Source organism: Bombina bombina, chromosome 4 (genome assembly GCF_027579735.1).
Source record: "Bombina bombina isolate aBomBom1 chromosome 4, aBomBom1.pri, whole genome shotgun sequence".
Classification (NCBI taxonomy): Eukaryota; Metazoa; Chordata; class Amphibia; order Anura; family Bombinatoridae; genus Bombina; species Bombina bombina.
The window spans coordinates 793247275-793264426 of NC_069502.1; the positions used below are offsets into that span (position 1 = coordinate 793247275).

At 39.3% G+C, this 17152-nt stretch overlaps 1 protein-coding gene across 4 annotated transcripts in view; it reads left to right on the forward strand.

The window, feature by feature from the left end:
* LOC128656993 (oocyte zinc finger protein XlCOF7.1) overlaps nucleotides 1–16646 on the forward strand; it is a 102411-nt gene extending 85765 nt beyond the window's left edge. For all 4 annotated transcript variants that reach the window (XM_053711201.1, XM_053711204.1, XM_053711203.1 and 1 more), the window contains one exon: nucleotides 15370–16646. In XM_053711201.1, coding sequence (XP_053567176.1) covers nucleotides 15370–16019 — 650 coding nt within the window. In that variant the 3' untranslated portion in view covers nucleotides 16020–16646. The remainder of the gene's footprint in view (nucleotides 1–15369) is intronic.
* Nucleotides 16647–17152: the final 506 nt, after the last annotated feature.

Genomic DNA, 17152 nt, shown 5'->3' on the forward strand with positions numbered 1-17152 from the left:
GCTTTCACTACATGTTCCTCGGGAGTTATCCTGATACCGTGTGGGTATACAAGGTAACCCAGATTCTGTAGTTTTATTTACTACTAAGTGTTGTGTGATGTTGTGCTTCTGATATTCTCTTTATTTTTCTGATAGTGTATATTTATATGTTTAGTCACTTAATCTGGGTGATTTTTTTGCATTTTTTGTATAATATCACTCTGACAGCGGCTCTACGTTTACATGTTCCTTCTGCTGCTAGTGTAACAGCTGTGTGTATGTCTGCTGCATCTGTCTCTATGACATCCGGCTGTGTTTATGTATGCTCAGGCTGATGCGGTTTGATGATGTCATCTGCAATCGCCCATACTGAAAGCATGGTGCACAGGTGTTACCTATATGATTTAGATGTGTAGTTGCTGCTTTTTGATTGGTACATACTAGGTCATGCTGGTATTTAGGGGAGGGTCTTGTGTGTTCACTGTATGTCTGTTTGGCTTCCATTGAGAAAGGCTCCTGCGAGAGCCGAAACGTTTGGTATTTAGCCTTTCCTTGCTGAATAAAGGCGATTGAGGAAATCCTGTGTCTGCCTGCTTTTTTGGATATCCCAGGATTTCCGGCTGCCAGCCGTGGGTAACATCCAGTGATCGTGTACACATATTTTCTGCAGAGCACCAGGTGATTGAACTGTTGGAGTGTGCCATGTCCCTGCATCTATCTGGCCAAATGGGACAAGCCCAGGTACCACGGCAAGGTCTCTTCCAAAAGCTGAGTCCCTAAACAGCCACACAATGCAAACTCTCAATCCAACAAACTGGGAACAAGTGAAGGGTTCACAGGCTTATGTAATCACCCTAGACATATACAAAACACGGAAGGGGTCTGCACTCTCAGACTGGACTGGGTACACATCCCACGACTCTGCAACATGCACAGCCCTGGGTACACAATAGCACTCTCAGTAAGCTGCACTGTCCCCAAAGTCACAGGCAGTTAAACCCAGACAGGTCTGGGTGCAAGGCCCATAGGGAAAATTACAAAACAAATTAATACAGCACACAGAGAAAGTCCAGCACTCACTTACAAGCTCTCAGCTAAGATTAAAAGCAAAAATGGAAGAGTTAGTTACCGCATCCGGCCAAATGAGACAAGCCCAGGTCCCACGTCAAGGTCTCTTCCAAAACCTGAGTCCCTAAACAGCCACACAATGCAAGCTCTCAATTCAACAAACTGGGAACAAGTGAAGGGTGCACAGGCTTATGTAATCACCCTAGACATATATATATAAAACACGGAAGGGGACTGCACTCTCAGACCGGACTGGGTACACATCCCATGACCCTGCAACATGCACAGCCCTGGGTGCACAATAGCACTCTCCGGAAGCTGCACTGTCCCCAGAGTCACAGGCATTTTACCCCAGACAGGTCTGGGTGCAAGGCCCATAGGGAAAATTACAAAACAAATTAATACAGCACACAGAGAAAGTCCAGCACTCACTTACAAGCTCTCAGCTAAGATTAAAAGCACGTCTCTAACTTATGTCCTAATTGACAGTACAATATAAATGCATGTCTCAATAATGCAAGTCTTGTGTTCTATATATATATATATATATATATATATATATATATATATATGTGTGTGTGTATATATATATATATAATAGTCCAGGGAGTTCTGCACGCTCTTTTCATCTGCTATCCGCCCAGGGTGCATTCAAAACATCATACAACGAGACAAGAAAAAGGAAGCACTCATCGGGACTTAATCAAAGAGTGATTTATTCACCCAGTAACGTTTCGGAGATGCTATCTCCGTCCTCAGACAAATTAGATAATATAAGTAAATTAGAAAGTTGTTTAAAACTGTATTTCTCTTGTAAGGTGTATCCAGTCCACGGATCATCCATTACTTGTGGGATATTCTCCTTCCCAACAGGAAGTTGCAAGAGGATCACCCACAGCAGAGCTGCTATATAGCTCCTCCCCTAACTGCCATATCCAGTCATTCTCTTGCAACTCTCAACAAGCATGGAGGTAGTAAGAGAGAAGTGGTGTAACGTAGTTGTCCTTTTTCTTCAATCAAAAGTTTATTATTTTTAAATGGTACCGGAGTTGTACTATTTTGTCCCAGGCAGAAAATAGAAGAAGAATCTGCCTGTGATTTCTATGATCTTAGCAGATTGTAACTAAGATCCATTGCTGTTCTCACACATGACGAAGAAAGAGGTAACTTCAGCGGGGGAATGGCGTGCAGGTTATCCTGCTATGAGGTATGTGCAGTTAAATTTTTTTCTAGAAGATGTGAATGCTAGAAAATGCTGCTGATACCAGATTGATGTAAGGTAAGCCTGAATACAGTGATTTAATAGCGACTGGTATCATGCTTACTTTCTGAGGTAATACTCTTATAGATTTGCAATATAAAACGTTTGCTGGCATGTTTAAACGTTTTTATATATACTTTGGTGATAAAACTTTATTGGGGCCTAGTTTTTTCCACATGGCTGGCTTAAATTTGCCTAGAAACAGTTTCCTGAGGCTTTCCACTGTGTTACTATGAGTGGGAGGGGCCTAATTTAGCGTTTTTTTGTGCAGTAACTTTTACAGACTGAGACATCCAGCTTCCTCCAGGAGTCCCCTGAATGCTATAGGACCTCTCTCAAGGGCTCTTAGGCTTTCCAAAATCGTTTTTTGGGGAAGGTAGGCCCACAGCAAGGCTGTGGCAGTTTGGTGTGACTTAAAAAACGTCTATATCGTTTTTTTGATCCGTTTTTTGAACTAAGGGGTTAATCATCCATTTGCAAGTGGGTGCAATGCTCTGTTAGCTTATTATACACACTGTAAAAAAATTTGTTTGATTTACTGCTTTTTTTCACTCTTTTTCAAATTCTGACAAAATTTGTTTCTCTTAAAGGCACAGTACCGTTTTTATTTTTTGCTTGTTAACTTGATTTAAAGTGTTTTCCAAGCTTGCTGGTCTCATTGCTAGTCTGTTTAAACATTTCTGACATAGAGGAAACTCCTTGTTCATTATGTTTAGAAGCCATGGTGGAACCCCCTCTTAGAATGTGTACCAAATGTACTGATTTCACTTTAAGTAATAAAGATCATATTCTGTCTTTAAAAAATTTATCACCAGAGGAATCTGACGAGGGGGAAGTTATGCCGACTAACTCGCCCCACGTGTCAGACCCTTTGACTCCCGCTCAAGGGACTCCCGCTCTAATGGCACCAAGACATGGAGGCGGTCATGGATAATACCCTGTCAGCGGTATTATCCAGACTACCTGGGTTCAGAGGAAAGCGAGACAGCTCTGGAGTTAGAAGAAATACAGAGCATACTGCCGCTTTAAGAGCTATGTCTGATACTCCCTCACAATATACAGAAGCTGAGGAAGGAGAGCTTCTTTCTGTGGGTGATGTTTCTGACTCAGGGAAAAAGATTCAACCTGATTCTGATATGTCTACATTTAAATTTAAGCTTGAACACCTCCGTGTTTTGCTCAGGGAGGTTTTAGCTGCTCTGAATGACTGTGATACAATTGCAGTGCCAGAATAATTGTGTAGATTGGACAAATACTATGCAGTGCCGGTGTGCACTGATGTTTTTCCAATACCTAAAAGTTTTACAGAAATTATTACTAAGGAATGGGATAGACCAGGTGTGCTGTTCTCTCCCCCTCCTATTTTTAAGAAAATGTTTCCAATACACGGGACTTATGGCAGACAATCCCTAAGGTGGAGGGAGCAGTTTCTACCCTAGCTAAGCGTACTACTATCCCTGTCGAGGACAGTTGTGCTTTCTCAGATCCAATGGATAAAAAGTTAGAGGGTTACCTTAAAAAAATGTTTATTCAGCAAGGTTTTATTCTACAGCCCCTTGCATGCATTGCCCCAGTCACTGTTGCTGCGGCTTTCTGGTTTGAGTCTCTGGAAGAGGCTTTACAGGTAGAGACCCCATTGGATGACATACTTGACAAGCTTAGAGCACTTAAGCTAGCCAATTCTTTTGTTTCTGATGCCATTGTTCATTTGACTAAACTAACGGCTAAGAATTCTGGTTTTGCTATTCAAGCGCACAGGGTGCTATGGCTTAAATCATGGTCAGCTGACGTTACTTCAAAGTCTAAGGGGCAAACCCTATTTGGGCCTGGTTTGAAGGAGATCATTTCTGATATCACTGGAGGAAAAGGTCATGCCCTTCCTCAGGATAGGTCCAAATCAAGGGCCAAACAGACTAATTTTCGTGCCTTTCGAAACTTCAAGGCGAGTACGGCATCAACTTCCTCTAATGCAAAACAAGAGGGAACTTTTGCCCAGTCCAAGTCGGTCTGGAGACCTAACCAGACCTGGAACAAAGGTAAGCAGGCCAAAAAGCCTGCTGCTGCCCCTAAGTCAGCATGAAGTATCAGCCCCCTATCTGGTAACGGATCTAGTAGGGGGCAGACTTTCGCTCTTCGCCCGGGCTTGGGCAAGAGATGTCCAGGATCCCTGGGCGTTGGAAATTGTATCCCAGAGATATCTTCTGGACTTCAAAGCTTCTCCTCCAAAAGGGAGATTTCACCTTTCACAATTATCTGCAAACCAGATAAAGAGAGAGGCATTCTTACACTGTGTTCAAGACCTCCTAGTTATGGGAGTGATCCATCCTGTTCCACAGGAGGAACAAGGACATGGATTTTACTCGAATCTGTTTGTGGTTCCCAAAAAAGAGGGAACCTTCAGACCAATTTTAGATCTCAAGATTTTAAACAAATTCCTCAGAGTTCCATCATTTAAGATGGAGACTTTTTGTACCATCCTACCTATGATCCAGGAGGATCAATACATGACTACAGTGGATTTAAAGGATGCTTATCTTCACATTCCGATACACAAAGATCATCATCGGTTTCTCAGGTTTGCCTTCCTGAACAGGCATTACCAGTTTGTAGCTCTTCCCTTTGGGTTAACTACAGCCCCAAGAATCTTTACAAAGGTTCTGGGGTCACTTCTGGCGGTCCTAAGACCACGGGGCATAGCAGTGGCCCCTTATTTAGACAACATTCTGATACAGGCGTCAAATTTCCAAATTGCCAAGTCTCATACGGACATAGTGCTGGCATTTCTGAGGTCGCATGGGTGGAAGGTGAACGAGGAAAAGAGTTCTCTATCCCCTCTCACAAGAGTCTCCTTTCTGGGAACTCTTAATAGATTCTGTAGAAATGAGGATTTACCTGACAGAGTCCAGGTTATAAAAACTTCTAAATTCCTGCTGTGTTCTTTATTCCACTTCACGCCCTTTGGTGGCTCAGTGTATGGAAGTAATCGGCTTAATGGTAGCGGCAATGGACATAGTGCCGTTTGCACTTCTACATCTCAGACCGCTGCAACTATGCATGCTCAGTCAGTGGAATGGGAATTACACAGATTTGTCCCCTCTACTAAATCTGGATCAAGAGACCAGGGATTCTCTTCTCTGGTGGCTATCTCGGGTCCATCTGTCCAAGGGAATGACCTTTCGCAGGCCAGATTGGACAATTGTAATGACAGATGCCAGCCTTCTAGGCTGGGGGCAGTCTGGAACTCTCTGAAGGCTCAGGGATCGTGGACTCAGGAGGAGACACTCCTTCCAATAAACATTCTGGAACTGAGAGCGATATTCAATGCTCTTCAGGCTTGGCCTCAGCTAGCGACAATGAGGTTCATCAGATTTCAGTCGGACAACATCACGACTGTGGCTTACATCAATCATCAAGGGGGAACAAGGAGTTCCCTAGCGATGTTGGAAGTCTCAAAGATAATTCGCTGGGCAGAGATTCACTCTTTCCACCTATCAGCTATCCATATCCCAGGTGTAGAGAACTGGGAGGCGGATTTTCTAAGTTGACAGACTTTTCATCCGGGGGAGTGGGAACTCCATCCGGAGGTGTTTGCACAATTGATTCATGGTTGGGGCAAACCAGAACTGGATCTCATGGCGTCTCGCCAGAACGCCAAGCTTAATTGTTACGGATCCAGGTCCAGGGACCCCAAGGCAACGCTGATAGATGCTCTAGCAGCACCTTGGTCCTTCAACCTGGCTTATGTGTTTCCACCATTTCATCTGCGTCCTCATCTGATTGCCAAAATCAAGCAGGAGAGAGCATCAGTGATCTTGATAGCACCTGCGTGGCCATGCAGGACTTGGTATGCAGATCTGGTGGACATGTCATCCTTTCCACCATGGACTCTTGTCAGTATATTTATGAAAATCTTAGTAGTGCTCTCCAAATAATATACCAGCTTATGGCAGGGTTATAACACAATACAAATAATAATTTTCCTTAAAAATAGAAACCCTTAATCAACATGCATCTACTAGAAACAATACAATTAATATAAAAATCTGAATTCTTTTATTTAGTTAATATCCATGAACATTTTTGAAATATATTTGCAATGTTAGAATATGACACAAAATTTATATGCGTTAAAACCACCTGTTAAGATATGCTATCCTTATTACAAAGCCCAGAAAACTGTATCTTTAAAACCAACCTTATTTATAAATAGCCTTTAACATCCAAGCAACAGTGCTTATAATATTATATTCTGCTATTTAATTGCAATTTATCCTAATACAAAATTAACTTACGATATCAGAACTTGCACAGATGCGTTACTTAGCCAATCAGATACAGATTTAAACAATATATAGGCTGTGACTACCAATTTAAAATACAATATACACTTCTGAATTATTATTATATATTTGCATAGCTGAAACAATTTAGTAGCAAAAATTTGTTTAACCATACATAGGCTGAATACTAAAAAATCTATTAAATACAGATTGACTATGCTCTCACCAGTTCCCTTTTTTTCAAGTTTTGAAAATTAGATCAATATACTTCACCAATTTTGAACCAATTTGTAGCGGTCTTTAGGTCATCTCATTCGAAGGAAGGTTTTTGCATAAATCAAGGTTAAGTTTTGAGCTCCTTGCTTAGTGAAATTTTCCCAGGTATATCGCATCCAAAATCAGATCACTAGTTTCAGCAAGTTGCAGACAACTCCCTTGTGCATTCACTACTCCCATTATATGTAATCATTGATGACCTGTTTCGTTCACGCCCTTTTTGCTTGTCCCTTGTCATTGGATAATTGGTTTAGTATACATTGTTGTTATGGAAACGCATCCTTTAAACAGTCAAATCTTTTAACTGCTATACTGGTTTTGGCCCTTAGGTGGCAGCAGTCATACAGACAAAACAAAAACAATGCAGCATGACAATACATACAAATTCATTTAATCAACATTTTTAGACAGTGAAATATTTCTTTAAACTATGTAATAACTGCCATAATTTCTTGTATTAATCTCTCCCAATATTAATTATAGGTGAAGCAGCATCAGATCAATTTCCTGATCGTTTTGATATGAAACGTCATGTTTTATATTATTAACATTTTATTATATTAAGGCAATTTAATACTGCTAATTATTAGCTTAAAATGCATTATAATTTTATCAGTATCCTGGCATTTCTATAGAAATAACAGCCTATTTTTATATTTCCAGATTGGTAGTATTTAAAACTCCTGATATACTGCATTCATTCAGATATAGCATATTACATTTCTGTGTATTTCTTCCTGAATACATGAATCCTGTCTATGTAGATCTGAAATAAAAATAAATGTTAATAATCACTTCTCTTCAGGTCCATAAACATCTATTCATGTTCTTAAACACACAGAGGCTAAGATATTCATGCTTTCAAAATATGCATGTATATATACAATACACATATACACACATATACATATATAGATATATATACATACACATACACATCCACTTCTATGCAGTATCTTGTATTTATTTTCCTAGTATATTTTATTTGAAATCTAAATACAGTTGTTGGAAACATGTAAGTCATGTGCTTTCTCTATGTTATCCTAACCCCAGACGTATGTTTAACATCTTGTATATTCCAGTATTAGTAGCCACACAGCATGAGCCACTCAACAAATCTGTGCCAATTATCAGTCCCTTTTGAAAAATGCTCGCATTTTTCACATCTCTTCAGACGGATCGGCATCTCCATTGGAGGAAACCCATATATGGGCATGTATCCTGTTCTAGGTATCAGAATGCTGTCTTTTAACATTGGTTCCCAGGCAATCACACAGATGGTTTCTGAAACTGTGTTACATTTTAATTAGACCAAATGTTCTATTGTTCTCATTTTAGCCAGGAATGTCTCCTTCAAAGTAATCTCTATGAGTCTCCTGTGCAATTGAGAAAGTGGGGGAGAACCAAACCTGTCTGAAGCCAGTTTGTCTGACAGAAATGAGTCCTTTCTGCTGACCAGTTCAGAGCAGAATAAATATAATTGTATTGTATAGCCTTAAAATATATGATTAAAATATATATATTTATTTACCCCACATATACCTTGACACTCTGCCGCTGAGACAGGACCTTCAACTTCAAGGTCCTTTCAACCATCCAAATCTAATTTCTCTGAGGCTGACTGCCTGGAGATTGAACGCTTGATTTTATCAAAGCGCGGTTTCTCCGAGTCAGTCATTGATACCTTAATTCAGGCACGAAAGCCTGTCACCAGGAAAATCTATCATAAGATATGGCGTAAATATCTTTATTGGTGTGAATCCAAGGGCTACTCATGGAGTAAGGTCAGGATTCCCAGGATATTATCTTTTCTCCAAGAAGGATTGGAGAAAGGATTGTCAGCTAGTTCCTTAAAGGGACAGATTTCTGCGCTGTCTATTCTTTTGCACAAGCGTCTGGCGGATGTTCCAGACGTTCAGGCATTTTGTCAGGCTTTAGTTAGAATCAAGCCTGTGTTTAGACCTGTTGCTCCACCTTGGAGCTTAAATTTGGTTCTTAAAGTTCTTCAGGGGGTTCCGTTTGAACCTCTTCATTCCATAGATATCAAACTTTTATCTTGGAAAGTTCTTTTTTTGGTAGCTATTTCCTCGTCTCGTAGAGTTTCCGAGTTATCTGCCTTACAATGTGATTCTCCTTATCTGATCTTCCATGCAGATATGGTAGTTCTGCGTACCAAACCTGGGTTTTTACCTAAGGTGGTATCTAATAAGAATATCAATCAGGAGATTGTTGTTCCATCATTGTGTCCTAATCCTTCTTCAAAGAAGGAACGTCTGTTAAACAATCTTGACGTGGTTCATGCTTTAAAGTATTATTTACAAGCTACTAAAGATTTTCGTCAAACATCTGCTTTGTTTGTTGTCTACTCTGGACAGAGGAGAGGCCAAAAGGCTTCGGCAACCTCTCTTTCGTTTTGGCTAAGAAGTATAATCCGCTTAGTTTATGAGACTGCTGGCCAGCAGCCTCCTGAAAGGATTACAGCTCATTCTACTAGAGCTGTGGCTTCCACATGGGCCTTTAAAAATGAGGCTTCTGTTGACCAGATTTGCAAGGCGGCAACTTGGTCTTCGCTTCATACCTTTTCAAAATTCTATAAATTTGATACTTTTGCTTCTTCGGAGGCTATTTTTGGGAGAAAAGTTTTACAGGCAGTGGTACCTTCCGTTTAAGTACCTGCCTTGTCCCTCCCTTCATCCGCGTACTTTAGCTTTGGTATTGGTATCCCACAAGTAATGGATGATCCGTGGACTGGATACACCTTACAAGAGAAAACATAATTTCTGCTTACCTGATAAATTTATTTCTCTTGTGGTGTATCCAGTCCACGGCCGCCCTGTCATTTTAAGGCAGGTGTTTTTTAATTTTAAACTACAGTCACCACTGCACCCTATGGTTTCTCCTTTCTCTGCTTGTCTTCGGTCGAATGACTGGATATGGCAGTTAGGGGAGGAGCTATATAGCAGCTCTGCTGTGGGTGATCCTCTTGCAACTTCCTGTTGGGAAGGAGAATATCCCACAAGTAATGGATGATCCGTGGACTGGATACACCAGAAGAGAAATAAATTTATCAGGTAAGCTTAAATTATGTTTTTCTATCTGAATCATAAAAGAAAATATTTGGGTTTCATGTCCCTTTAAGTATTGGTTATAGAAAACCTGTGTAAACATATTTGGCAAAATAAATTAAACTCCCAGTGGGGTTTAGGAGAGGTAGGTAATAAAAAGTTAATTTTCAATTGTTCTCTCTGGGGCCCCAATGATTGAAAGTGCTACGAGGCGGCACGATATTCTAAGGGATCCGCCACTATGTTGAGTGAGCTTGACGGAATATTCCAAGCTCCCGACATGGCATCGTCGAGAGGCGTTTACTATACACGCCATTGGTCGGCGATACTGGCTTAGGCAACAACCAGCATCGCCATATTGGCAATTTATAGTAAAGGATCCCAGGAATATTACTGCCTTCTGCGTAACCTAGCCAAAAAATAATCTCCATTTTACAAAATAAAAAATAATTATACCTAACACTACACTATGAGCCCTATAAAATACCCCCCCCCCCAAATCCTAACACTAAAATAAATTACAATAGCCCTTAAAAGGGCCTTTTGTAGCGCATTGCCCTGTGATATTAGTTACATAATAGAAGCAAATTGGAAAGCTGTTTAAATTGCATGCATTATCTGAATCATGAAAGTTTAACTATGACTTTACTGTCCCTTTAAATCCTGCTGACTGGTACATTTTGCCTTATTTTCGGAAATGGGATTTAATTTTTTTTTATATTAACTTAGAATTATTAGAATTATTGATCATAAGCTTAGAAAACGTACTCATCTACACTAAAATGCAAATGTCTAGAGATCCAACAGTATAGCGTGAAGAGGGAAAAAAGCGTTGCAAAGTCAATAAGAGGCATTATGACTGCAAAATCTTTTAACGGGACATGAAACCTGACATTTTTTTTTCATGATTCAGACAGAGTCTACAATTGTAAACAATGTTCTAATTTAATTATATTATCACATGTGCTTCATTCTCTTGGTATCCTTAGTTGAAAAGCATATCTAGGAAGGCTCAGAAACAGTAATGCACTTCTGGTAGCTAGCGGAACACATCTTTTATACTAATGACTAGGCACTTGTGTGCAGCCACCAATCAACAGCTAGCTACCAGTAATGCATCACAATTCCTGAGCCTACCTAGGTATGCTTTTTGACTAAGGATACCAAGACAATGAAGTAAATTAGATAATTATAAATTGGAAAGTTGTTTAAAATAACATGAATTGTCTTAATCATGAATGAAATATTTTGGGTTTCATGTCCCTCGTTATACAGTGTAGTTTTGTGACTGAAGTAATTTATTACTGAAACATGAGCATCATTTTAAAAGCACTAAATACACTCACTGGCCACTTTATTAGGACACCTTGCTAGTACTGGGTTGGACCTCCTTTTGCCTTCATAACTGCCTTAATTCTTTGTGGCATAGATTCATCAAGGTGTTGGAAACATTCCTCAGAGATTTTGGTCCTTATTGACATGATAGCATCACGCAGTTGCAGCGGATTTTTCAGCTGCACATCCATGATGTGAATCTCCTGTTCCACCACATCCCAAAGGTGCTCTAATGGATTGAGATCTGGTGACTGTGGAGGCCATTGGAGTACAGTGAACTCATTGTCATGTTTAAGAAACCAGTTGGAGATGATTTGAGCTTTGCGACATGGTGCATTATCCTGCTGGAAGTAGCCATCAGAAGATGGGTACACTGTAGTCATAAAGGGATGGACATTGTCAGTAGCAATACTCAGGTAGACCATGGCGTGTAAAAGATGCTCAATTAGTACTATGGGGCCCAAAGTGTGCCAAGAAAATACCCCCACACCATTACACCACCACCACCAGCCTGAATTGTTGATACAAAGCAGGATGGATCCATGCTTTCATGTTGTTTACGCTAAATTTTGACCCTACCATCTAAATGTCGCAGCTGAAATAGAGACTCATCAGACCAGGCAACGTTTTTCAAATCTATTGTCCAAGTTTGGTGACCTGTGCGAATTGTAGCATCAGTTTCCAGTGCTTAGCTTACAGGAGTGGCACCCGGTGTGGTCTTCTGCTGCTGTAGCACATCTGTATCAAGGTTCAACGTGTTGTGCATTCAGAGATGGTATTCTGCATACCTTGGATGTAACTAGTGGTTATTTGAGTTATTTTTGCCTTTCTATCATCTTGAACCAGTCTGCCAATTCTCCTCTGACATCAACAAGGCACTTTCGTCCAGACAACCGCTGCTCCCTGGATATTTTCTCTTTTTCTGACTATTCTCTATAAACCCTAAAAGATGGTTGTGTGTCAAAATCCCAGTAGATCAGCAGTTTTTGAAATACTCAGACCAGCCCGTCTGGCACCAACAATCATGCCACGTTCAAAGTCAATTAAATCCCCTTTCTTCCCTATTCTGATGCTCGGTTTGAACTTCAGCAAGTCATCTAAACTACGTATAGCTGCCTAAATGCATTGAGTTGCTGCCATGTGATTGGCTGATTAGCAATTTGTGTTACCAAGCAATTGAACAAGTGTACCTAATAAAGTGACCGGTGAGTGTGTTTTAATTACATTACAAAAACTTAATAGCAGAATTAATTCAATACATTTCTATATATGTTCAAATTATTATTATTTTAAACATATATATTAATCTTAGTTACAGGTAAACAACATGTGGTATAAATGCAACATTCTAAAAAACTAAAACTAAATGATTTGTGCACACAAGTAATACTTATAAAGAGTAGCTTTGAAACTGAAATGATTTGTTCCCCATGACTTGTTGTACCAGCTGCAATCTATAAAATGTATCAGAAATTTCTCATTTATACTTGTTTTTGCAAAATAAATAGTTGGATTTGCTCTTTGAAACCACAGCCCATCAAAAAAGGCTTGGCTTGCTGACCGATCATATCTTGTTATCACTCAAATGCTTCCCTTTCTTATCTCTGTACAATACTTTGAAATAACAATTGAAAATGAGCATTTTAGAGCTTTATCTCTTCCACCTTCCACTGTGAGTGAAATTTCTTCTACTGCCTGTGCTTACAAAGTATCTCAATAGAAAAAAACAAACAAAAAAAACTCAGATCTCCTCTGGCGTTCAGCCTGGAGTAGGTCAAAGAAAACTGAGGCAGCATGGAGCGGGCTGGGAGTGGCGGACAAACCGCAAAGCAAAGTAACAGGGAAAAAAAAGAGCTACAGAGCAATGGTAAAAAAAAAACTTTATTTAGAACAAGTAAAAAATACAAAATACCACCCCTATTCCCCTCTTTACCCTCAGACGCCCTGTCGCCCTGCTGAGCTTTTCCTCTCCGACTATTAAACAAGGTATAACTTGCCTGGGTCTAGATAACTTATCGAACTATATCATTGCACCGCATAGTACTCAAAGCTCGAGGAGCTGGTGTATGTTACTTCATCTAAAAATATGGTTCCTGAACTGATCATTGACAGGGACAAGCCCTCAGGTATTAAGCACTATTGTTGGTTTGCTGGCTTACAGTAGAAAGTTCTGATGCAGTTAATGTTCACTGTCTGTTAAAAATGAAGTTATGTAAAAAGGAGGTATTATTCATGGCTATGCAACATCCTCTCTGGATGGAATTCAAGAAATCTACACAAGTTTAAGGACATGTCTGTTACACTGGTCCTTTAATTTTGCTTTTGATGTATGTCTTACGGGCATGTTGCCATGATATGCTTATGTAAATGTATGTTGCACATGTTATTCTACCTCAATAAAAAAGTATTTGAAAAAAAAATACAAAATACACCAAGAAGGTGCTTATTCATAGATAGTTTCTCAATAGCCTATACCTAGGTATAGGCACTTTTTAGTATAGAAAGGGGTACTACAGGCTAAATCAGCTATTTCAAATGCCAATATAATGGCTAAGGAGCTATTTGTAAACAATTAAATACACTCCAGCATGTAAAATGGATCATTGGGAACAAATTAAAGGAGATAAAGTTTGTGGGTAAACTATAACTTTAAAGGAATTCAAAGGGACTATATTGAGTTTCTTCATGCTGAGTATATTCATGAGCTCAAATCAGCATGGTTTTATGAGAAATAGATCAACTAATCTAATTAGATTCTATGAGGAAGTAAAAATATAGATAAAGGGGAATCAGTTGATGTGATATATTTAGATTTTTTTTTAAAGGCGTTTAATACAATGCCATATGAGAGATTAATGAACAAAATTAGGGGACTGGGAATAGCTGAGAATGTTAGTTCATGAATAAATAACTGGATAAAGACCGGGAGCAAAGAGCAGCAGTAAATGGATCATACCCAGATTGGACAAACGTAGTCAGTGGAGTTCCCCAGGGATCAGTACTGGGCCCTGTTCTTTTTAATATTTTTATTAATAAGTTGCAGAAAGGATTAAATAGCAACATCTCTATTTGGAAGAATGGGCTGGTAAATTGAAAATTAGATTTAATAATGGAAAATTTAACTTTCTACATTTTGTAAGTAAAAATAAGCAGGCAACCTACTATTTAAATGTGACTAAGGCATTGATGCAAGGGAGGCAATCATAATTCTGTCACTATATAAATCCCTGGTAAGACCTCACCTTGAGTATAAAGTGCAGTTTTGGGGACCAATTAAAAATAAAAAACAACAAAAAATAAAATTGAAGGATGGGGAATCTAAACTATAAGGAGAGGTTAGCCAAACTGGGTTTGTTTTCTCTAGTAAAAAGGCACATGAGAGGTGATATGATTACTTTGTATATGGGCATTGAATTTATTTATATAGAGTTGCTACACCCTTTTTATTCCAAGAAAATTGTTGGTGACAAGAGGTCACAATTAAAAGCTGGAGAAAATGAGATTTAATCCCCTGCAACATAAATGTTTTTTCACTGTAAGAGCAATAAAATTGTGGAACTCATTGCCTAAGGAGGTAATAAATTCAAATACATTAGATACATTTAAAAATATCTTAGATACATTTCTGGTTAGAAACAGAATTCAGGGATATGATTGCTTGTGTTATATGGGTCACCTTTATAATGGGATTCATTTAAACTCAATTGGAGCTTCTTTATTGTAAGTCAAGTAGGATCTGTATAGGTTGAACTTGGTGGACTTCTGTATTCTTTCAAATTCATCTACTATGTTACTATGTATTACTAAAAAATATCTGTGAACACATCTTTAAAGGCTCTAAATAAATTAGCTCAAATAAAAGGTAAACAAATTACAAGTGTTTTCTATTTATTTTAGTTGAGATTTTTTTTTTAATGGGATGTTGGGGAGGCCTTAAAAATATTCCCTAATGTCCAGTAAACTGGCCTTAAACCTTTGCATGGAGTCTGGGGAGAGGTGTAAGATTCATAGTCCCTTACCTTTGTAGATACAGAACAGTTAAAGTGTTCTTAAGATAATTATGTCATTAATAAATAACATCACTGTCGTATGTCTTGTTTAACAGGTGAATTCGCAAACTTCAAAAATCCTAGTCATCGTCAGAGTGCTAAGGTTTCCTTCAATCTTCTTCAAAATCAAAGAAGCCACATGGGATATGTATGTTCTGGATGTGGCAAATGTTTTACCTGGAAATCGCAACTTATTAATCATCAGAAAATTCATACAGGAGAGAGAGTATTTTCATGTTCTGAATGTGGGATAGGCTTTATCAAGAAATCAAAACTTATTGACCATCTGAAAATTCATCCAGGAGTGAAATCAATTTCATGCTCTGAGTGTGGGAAATGTTTTTCTCAGAAGTCAAATCTTATTGCGCATCAGAAAATTCATACAGGGGAGAAAGAATTTTTGTGTTCTGCATGTGGGAAATGTTTTACTCAGAAATCACATCTTATTAGTCATCAGAAAAGTCATACAGGGAAGAAAGAATTTTCCTGTTCTGAATGCAGGAAATGTTTTACCTTGAAATCAACTCTTAAAAATCATATGAAAATTCATACAGGGGAGAAAGATTTTGTGTGTTCTAAATGTGGGAAATGTTTTACTCAGCAATCAACGCTTATTAATCATCAGAAAATTCATATTAAAGAAAATCAGAGCTTATACTCTGAAGTGCAGAGGCTGACACGTAGTTCTCATCCATACAATGTTTAAAATGCTGATGATTTCTACATGTTGTTTTCTGGGGGGGAGTTTTTGGGGCTGTTTGAAGCTCACTCTGTAGCTCAAGCAGTGTTTAAGTGGCCCAGTGTGTTTGTCCTCCCTGGGGTATTAAGGGTCCTCATATAGGTTTAAATAGCCAAGTGATTTCTTGGTGTAAATATAATGTACATTTACTGGTGTAGAGGTTCATAGAGGGGAGCACCCATTTGCAGATCAGAGTAATAAATATACCCAAAGGCCCTCATATATATATTAATAAACACTTCTTTGAAATGTAAGTGTATTATAGTCAGGAGATCACTAAGGCGACAGTGTTTCCATAGCTAGAATTTAAATTGACCAGGTGTACATGGTGAACCCCTATGTTAACATCAAAAGTGCAAGAGACTTTCAAAAGGCCTTGTCTGGGTTAGACTAGCCCTTTATTTTTCCATTACTTCTGTGTTTGAAAGGTTACCTAAAACATTTATAGACCCACAAAAGTTTTGACTGTACTGTATTGTTTTAATGTGCATATTTTCACACATTTTTGTTTTATAATTCTCATAAAATATTTGTATTGTTTGAATCTGCTGGGTGTGCTTAATAAAATAGTTTGTGTGGGCCACTTATGTAAAAGACTAGTCCTAAAGCCCGTTCACACGGGCCATTTTTTGCAGTAAAGCGGTCCCACCACTTGCTTGCTCTCTCCCCCTCTCTTTTGCGCTCTCTCCCCCTCTCTTTTGCACTCTCGCTCCACCTCTTTTGCTCTCTCTCTCCCCCCTCTCTTTTGCACTCTCTCACCCTCTCTTTTGCGCTCTCGCTCCACCTCTCTTTTGTGCTCCCTCTTCCCCTTCTCTTTTGCTTTCTCTCCCCCTTCTATTTTGCTTTCTCTCCCCCCTCTCTTTTGCTCTCTCTCTCCCCCTCTATTTTACGCTCTCTCCCCCTCTCTTTTGCGCTCTCTCTCTCCCCCTCTCTTTTGCGCTCTCTCTCTCCCCCTCTATTTTGCGCTCTCTCTCTCCCCCTCTCTTTTGCGCTCTCTGTCTCTCCCCCTCTTTTGCGCGCTCTCTCCCCCTCTTTTGCGCTCTCTCTCCCCCCTCTCTTTTGCGCTCTCTCTCTCCCCCCTCTCTTTTGCGCTCTCTCTC